Raw genomic sequence first — 7,998 nt, forward strand, 5'->3', positions numbered from 1 at the left:
AGGACCAGAGAGACATGGAGTCAGCCTCAGGAAATTCCGCAGGAAGTATACCAGAAAGTTCAGTGGGGCTTAGCACAGCAGTAAGAGAAAAATAAAGTAAATAAGTAGTCAATTTTAAAATTAAGAAAACCAGGGTCTTTTATGAAGAACCTATACCTCTTGGAGGTTAAATCGTTTTATTTAGTGTGATCTTGGCTTTTTTCATTGACTGGAAATTTTACATGAAGTAGCCCCAATTTTAAAATTAAGGAAACCAGGGTCTTTTATGAAGAACCTATACCTCTTGGAGGTTAAATCGTTTTATTTAGTGTGATCTTGGCTTTTTTCATTGACTGGAAATTTTACATGAAGTAGCCCATATTCATACTTATATTTGGATTTTTTTTTCTAAAACAAACCATGAAACTTTGATACAAAATTATCAAAGACACAAAATGATCAATGTAGATCAATACTAATTTCTAATTTCTAACTCAGGCGGAATGTGATTTGTTTTTTGGGAAAATTTTTTTAGTATGATTTTTAAAGAGCAAGGTTAATTTATGAAAACTTAAAATTTTACATCCTAAATAACATTGTCATGTTTAGAAGAGACCTTTGCGGGACTAAATAGCCTAGGTTACAGTTGAACCTGCCCTGTCCCTCCCTACTTTCATGAGCTTTGCTCCCTTCTCTGAAGGGTATGATAGAGAATGAGGTAGATTGTGTTAGAATTTTGAAAACGTAATGCGGGATTGCTGAGCTAGTTCTATTTATCTTTATACCTTTTACTTCCCATCCCCCAAATGTGCACCTGTATGCACAGGCAGGCAAACACCTTACTTTTGACAGGTCAAAATACTGATCAGATAGACTCTCTTGTGCCCTAGGTTTAGGCCTATGCTGATGTTCTCACAGGGAATTTTTTTGCACTGTTTTCCTTGGAAGAAAGGAAACTAAGTTTGAGATTGGGCACTTGAATCAGAAATAAATAGCTAGGGCCTGGTGTTTCTGAGCTTATGAATGGAGTTGTGTAGACCTTTGGTGCACTTATATTGATAGTCATCTTAGAATTCTAGGAGTTCAGCAAGCCAAAAAGCCGTGGCTGTGACCATCTTTAGTTAAGCTCTGGCTAAAGAAGAGTTTAGGCGTGGCCATTTTCATATTCCCAATTCAAGTTCAGAATCTAGAAAAAAATGTTAGTTTTCCTCCTAACTTGGTTTGAGATATAAGGACTAAATTTAGCTATTTCTGGTAATAATCGGACCCACCAGAATTTAGAATAAAATACTTTTAAGTTATGTAGGTTCCATATGATCACCCGACAGCTTGAATCTGTATCAGAAAATGTCTGATTAGTGTTTGTTATCTCAACTGGGAGTCCCTTAGGAGCTCTTGTGATTAATCTGATCATTACAGATATGAAAGTGCTTTATAAACGTTATAGTGTTGTGTACTCTTTAGGTTGTTACTAATGAAAGTAAGATAGTGTGTCCTTGTTGAAATGTACCCAGGACTTGTTTTAATTAGGTATAGTAAGGTTCCAGACATGGAGACAAGTGTTTTTGAAAGAGGAGTTTATCACTTATAGTTCCCAAAAGAAGCGGACAGGCCATACCACCCAGGGCCAAATGGGGAAGTTCATGGGCCAGTCTGGAGCTGAAGGAGCAAGGGATACCAGACTCTTGATTTCCAAGTGGAATGCGTGAGTCAGGATAGGCATATTTAGCAAGTTTAGGATTAGGTAGTTTAAATCATTTTTGTGGACTGTGGGCTACTGGGGTGGTCCCTAGTTGTTTGGTATTTGGCCCTGGGGTGACTAGGGCGGGGGCAAAAACTGGTTTAGTGTAGGAGTTAGATAAAGGAAATTGTTGGTGCTAAGGGTTTTGGATTGGTTGGGTTGCATATGAGAGGCGTGCCCACAGCACACTGTTTGCTATCTCTACAAATTAGCCAGCCCTGGGAGGAGCTTTTTCTCCAGGATTAGCAAAGCCCCTAAAATGTCAAAGTATCATAAAATACAGAATTTTTAAAAACATGATTAATATAATGTCTATCCTCAGTAATTACAAGATCAATATCATTGAGAATATTTGTCATAAAATTGATGCTGACATTAATTTTGTTTTCCTTTTGTAGGAGGAAGAGGAGGAGGAGGAATTAGTGGTAAGAGCTGTCTCAGGTTTGGAACCATATCAGTAAAAGGAAGTTTGAGCTTCAGGAAACTCTGAAGCCATTTTAAGGAGTGTTATACTTGACACCTTGGAGAGAATGGGAGTGGAAAAAGCCTTTAGTGCTTCCTTCTTGTGCAGTGGACTGTTTGGGGATATGGGCCTGGGAGCTGAGTTTTTTTTGGGTTTGGGACTTCTCCAGTTGTGTCAGGGAACCGAGCAGCATCTTGAGAACCTGACACTCAATTACCTGCTGTTTGTGGTTTAATAAAAAATTCTGGAAGGAACTTTTCTTAGATGGTCCTTCTTATGTTAACATTGCCTTTCTAGCTAGGCAGCTGGGGTGCCTAGGCCTGGCTGTCAGATGAGGGGAATTGAAATTCACAGATGTTACATATCCCAAAATGCTGTGTTAACAAGTAAGGCCTCCTATAGATCTACTTCAAGTTTGGCCAGGTTTCCTTTACCACCTTGTTTTTCAGATAGGACTGAGGCTTTCAGTGCATACTGGCAACCTTGGAAGGCAGGAATGTGAAACTTTTCCCTACTACTTAGCATCAGAATTGAATGGGAGACCCCATTCTGCCATTTCTGGCGGCAGTGTGGCTCTGCCAGCTGGCCTTCTGCACGGTAATTCAGAGGCAGCACCTTGGTTTGGTGGTTGTGTTAATCAAAGTGTATGGTTCATGGAGCACCTCCTAAAACCCCCATTTTTGTTTTTTCTATGCTTCGCCTTCAGGATCCCTTAACAACAGTGAGAGAGCAATGCGAGCAGTCGGAGAAATGTGCAAAGGCTCGGGAGCGGCTAGAGCTCTGTGATGAGCGCGTATCCTCCAGGTCACACACAGAGGAGGATTGCACGGAGGAGCTCTTTGACTTCTTGCATGCAAGGGACCACTGTGTAAGTTAGCCTAAAGTCAGGAAGGGGAAAACCTTACAGTGGCCAGGAAATACTTGGTGCTGACAACCTTTCCATCCTAGGGGCTGATTCATCAGTAATCATTTACTGTGGCCTAATATATGTCAGATACAGTGCTGAGCATTTTATATAAGCAATCTTACCTAATCCTACCATTTTCACTGGGGGCAGGTATCATCATCCCCATTTTGCAGATAAGAAACTGAGCTCAGAGAAGAGAAATGATGTCCTAACTTGTATTGCTAAACAGTGGAGAAGCTGGATTTTGTACCTTTAAGTAACAGGCCAATCTTTAAAATACTTTATGTCCTTCAGTATGTCTCTTAAATAGTAGTTGATCCAAACAGTTTTCTTTTTTTTTAAAGTAAACTTGTATTTGACTCTCTTACATATAACAGTAAGGTTAGGTAATGTTTGATATGGCTGCTTATGTTAAAACTGATTGGATGGCTAAGAAGCATATGAAAAGATGTTCAGCACCATTAGCTATCAGGAAAATGCATATCAAAACCACAATGGGATACCGCTTCTACCCCCTAGATTGGCTCCCATCAAAAAGATAAGTAACAAGTGTTGGCCTATGTGGAGAAATTGGAAACCTCATACACTGCTGATGGGAATGTAAATTGGTACAGTCCTGTGGAATATATTCTGGAAGTTCTTCTAAAGGTTAAACATAGTTACTCTATGATCCAGCAATTCTACCCCTAGGTATACTTTAGAGAAATGAAAACATATGTTTACACAAAAACATGTACACAAGTATTCATAGAAGCATTATTCATAGCCAAAAAGTGGAAACAACATTAGTGTCTATCAGCTGATAAATAGTTAAGTAAAATATGATATATCCATATCACAGAATATTGTTTGGCAATGAAAAGAAATCAAGTACTTTACTCAAAGGATCCAGCAATCCCACTTCTGGGTATATACCCCAAATAATTGAGACTCTGTTCAAGGACTTGAAAAGATATTTGTGCATGTATGTTCATAGCAGCATTCACAATAACCAAAAGGTAAATGCAACCCAAGTGTCCATTAATGGATAGATGAATAAACAAAATGTGGTATATGCATATAATGAGCTATTTCAGCCTTAAAAAGGAAGGAAACTGACACATGCTACAACATGGGTGAAGCTTTAAGATATATTAAATGAAATAAACCAATCACAAAAGGATAAATATCATTCCACCTATATGAAGTACCTTAAGTAGTCAAATTCATAGATACAGAATGGTGATTGCCAAGGGCTGATGGGAGGGAGAAATGGGAAATAATTATTTAATGAGTACAGAGTTACAGGTTAGGAAGGCAAAAAACTCTGGAGATTAATGATTGCAGGACAGTGTGAATGTACTTAATGCCACAAAAATACATAGTTAAGAATAGTTAAAATGATGTTTTATTAAATATTTTTACAAGCAAAGCACTAGGTTAAGATCTGAGAGGAACATGGGCATGGTCCCTTCACTGAGTTATGAGCCAGTGTAGGAGACAGAAGTAGAACAGTTAGTAAACTAGTAAGTCCCTTGGGTGTAACTTTCTTAGTATGGCCTTCTTTGGTACTATTTAAAGCTGCTTTATGTCTCCCCAAGTTTTATTTTTCTCACAGTGTTTATCACTCAAATTATGTATATATTTCTTTTCTTATTCTCTGAGTTCCATAAGAAAGAGATACTGTCTTATTGTCTTGTTTACTGTTGTAACTCGGCACGTAAAATAGTACCTGACATATAGTAGATGTATAATATTTGTTGAATTAATAAGCACTGTGATAATGGGAGATATAAGTTTCTGTGGGGAAGACAGAAGAGGGACAGATTTGTGTGAAGATTGAGCTTGTTTAGAGAAGGCTCACAGGAAATGACATGTTACATTCTAAAGGAAAAGATGGAAAAAAGTGAGAAACAGTTCCAGGCAGAAGGGAGATTTGGGCGACTGAAAGGAGTTCACTAAGGCTCAGGAGGGGTGTGGGGGTGTGAGGTGGGTATTGGTACAAGAAGGAGCAGGACTGTTCCAGGTCATGAAGGACCTTGTAAGCCATGACATTAAAGCTACCAATTAATGACTTCTTTCTCCTATCTAGGTGGCCCACAAACTTTTTAACAGCTTGAAATAAATGTGCAGACTCATTCACCACAGCTTTCATCACCTGGGCATCAGGATATTTCTTCATGTTTTTGAACATGCCATTTGTTTCTTATCTGTGTAACTGTAAGTTCATGTGAACCTCATGGATTTTGGCTTAGGCAGGTAGCTTCTATGTAATTAGCAGTGATTCCATCTAAATAAAATCCGGTGATCTGCAGACCTGCCACCTATCTTTTATTTTTAATTAGAATTTTTTTTAATTTGAAAATTTCAAACATATAAGAATAGATAGAATAATAATCAACGCCTCTGTACCTATCATCTAGCAAGTATGTCTTTAATGATAAGGACTTTTTAATTTTTTTATTTTAATTTTTTTATTTACTTTGATGGCATTATCACATTTAAAATTAGCAGTAATTGCTTAATAACATTATTAAATACCTAGTTCATACAAAAGCTTCTCTTATCCAAAAGTGACTTTCGACAGTTTTTGGTCTCAGTGTCCAACAAGGTTGCTTTTCTTTAAAAGTGTTTTTAAAGAAGAGTGTAAGGAAGGTGTAGGTTTATGGATGGAGGGGTACAGAGGTCTAAGCAGAGTGAGAAGAGGGCACTTGGGTAGGTGGTGCTAGCAATGAGAGATTGGTTATATACATACAGGAGGGATTGACCTAATGAATATATTGAAGATAATGGGAGCTAGCAGAGAATGGAGTTATAAATATGGAAAAGGAAAAAACCAGAATGAACCCTGCAGTGTTAAGGTATTGGTATAAGCTAAATAAATATACATGCCAATATGTATATATGTAGGGAATACATAAATTCTCTAGTTCAGCCCACAAAGAGCTTCCTCTCCAATAAAAGGAACCAGGGCTCCTTGGAGAAATGGGTGACTCCAGGGTTGGGCACGGAAAATACAAGATAAGCCTGAACATTTTGTTGTTTCAGAAAGAAAGAAGTGCTCAAAGAATGATAGGGACATATCAAAAGTATATAAAACCACTTGTCAAATCTGGGACAATTTGAACATCAAAATATGATGATATTATTAGATTATAACCCATTGAATAAAATAGGAATCCATGAATCCATACATTAAAAAAATAAGTGAATCGATAGTTTGGTGAGGAAAGGGATACATATTAATTACTAAAGGAGAAAGTGCACTGGGGAAGCTTGGCAGACAGTATCTTAGATGAAAGCTGACATCAGTAATGGGAAAAGTTACTACTACCCACAGGCAGCAATGAGGCAAAAAAGCATCACTAATTTTTGTAAAATATAAACAATCTAGATAAATCAAATTGAAGGACAGTCTATAAAATTAGACATTGTACAAAATAGTCCTCACTGTGTCCAGGTTGTGAAAGTCAAGGGAAGACAACTTTCAGATAGAAGGAGACTGAAGAGATAAGACAACTGAATGCAACATATGATTCTAGACTGGATCATTTGTTATTAAGGACATTATTGGGACAACTGGTAAACTTGAATCTATTAGATGGTAGTAATATATCAATGTTAAAAGAAATAATACATCATTAGTGTTTTATAGCAATGTAAAGTTGGTTCATCATTTGAAAATCTGTATAATGCATCATATTAACTAAAAAAAAAAAAAACTGTATAGATAGGAAAAGCATTTGAAGAAAATCAACCATTCATGATTTTAAAAAAATCTCAGCACACTAGGAATAGAACTAAAAACAAAACAAACTACAGCTAACATATATAATGATGAAATACTGCTTTTCCCCTAAGAACGGAAACAAGGCAAGGGTGTCAATAGCACTACAACTTGGATTCAGAAGTAAATGGTAATCAGTGGAATAAAGCAATGAAAGGCAAGGGGAAAAGGCATACAGATTGGAAAGAAGTAAAAGTGACTAGAAAAGACATGACCTTGTTTGCAGAAAATCTAAAAAGAGTTCTCAAAAAAGTTACCAAACAATTGAATTTAGCAAGGTCTCAGGATATAAAATCAATAGACAGAAATCAATATTTTAATATACTAGCATTTTCTTGAAAAATGAACTAAGTATGCCTTTCACTTCAAGAAAAACAATTGACAGTATTTGCTGCCAGAGAAAATACAAGCTTTCAAGCAAAAATTAAGATTTCAAAAAACTCAATGGCCATTGTGAGTTTAAAAACTTCTTAACATTTAAAGACCTTTCTCTTGAGATTGGTAGTGATATAAATGAATGTGATTTTTAAGAATATAATGAATGTAAAAACATTTGCAGGATCTGTATAACTCAGTGAACCAATAATTTCCAAATAACTACTGTATGATGTGACAATCATTCATGGGCAAAAGATTCATTCAGAGTACCAGACCAATGAATCTTAATGTAACAGTATGGAAAGTTCTTTGACATGGTTTCAGATTCCACATTGCCACTAACCTTTAAGGAAATGATCATTTGTCAAATTTTAGTGTATTAAAGAATATTCACCGATAAATAAAGGCTATTAAAATACTCTTTTCTAATTTCATATCTTTGTGAGCCTGGACTTTCTACACATTTCAACTAGAACAACATAACACAACACACTGAAGATATGAGAATCCAGCTTTCTAATAAGCCAATTTGCAAGAGATCTAACATAATTCCACTTTTCTGACTAAATTTCTTTTAGGAGAAAATATTTTAAAAAGATACTTAACATGTAATGGGTTTATTATTGTTAATGACTTTAAAATTTGTTTTAATTTCTAATATGGTCAATACTGATAGACAAAAAGCTCAAAAATTCTGAATAATTTTTAAGAGAGTAAAGGAGTCCTGAGACCATAAAGTTTTGAGTATTGATCTAGTCCAACCC

The 7,998-nt window shown here is 36.3% G+C and overlaps 1 protein-coding gene across 2 annotated transcripts in view; it reads left to right on the forward strand.

The window, feature by feature from the left end:
• LOC102893027 (cytochrome b-c1 complex subunit 6, mitochondrial) overlaps nucleotides 1-7,668 on the forward strand; it is a 14,855-nt gene extending 7,187 nt beyond the window's left edge. Inside the window, exons 2-5 of one of the 2 annotated variants that reach the window (XM_015595118.2) lie at nucleotides 2,119-2,145; nucleotides 2,633-2,780; nucleotides 2,890-3,051; nucleotides 5,162-7,668. In XM_015595118.2, coding sequence (XP_015450604.1) covers nucleotides 2,718-2,780; nucleotides 2,890-3,051; nucleotides 5,162-5,194 — 258 coding nt within the window. In that variant the 5' untranslated portion in view covers nucleotides 2,119-2,145; nucleotides 2,633-2,717 and the 3' untranslated portion in view covers nucleotides 5,195-7,668. The remainder of the gene's footprint in view (nucleotides 1-2,118; nucleotides 2,146-2,632; nucleotides 2,781-2,889; nucleotides 3,052-5,161) is intronic. The other variant, XM_006919150.3, reaches the window with a different exon arrangement.
• The last annotated feature ends 330 nt before the right edge of the window (nucleotides 7,669-7,998 follow it).

Source organism: Pteropus alecto, unplaced genomic scaffold (assembly GCF_000325575.1).
Source record: "Pteropus alecto unplaced genomic scaffold, ASM32557v1 scaffold25, whole genome shotgun sequence".
Classification (NCBI taxonomy): domain Eukaryota; kingdom Metazoa; phylum Chordata; class Mammalia; order Chiroptera; family Pteropodidae; genus Pteropus; species Pteropus alecto.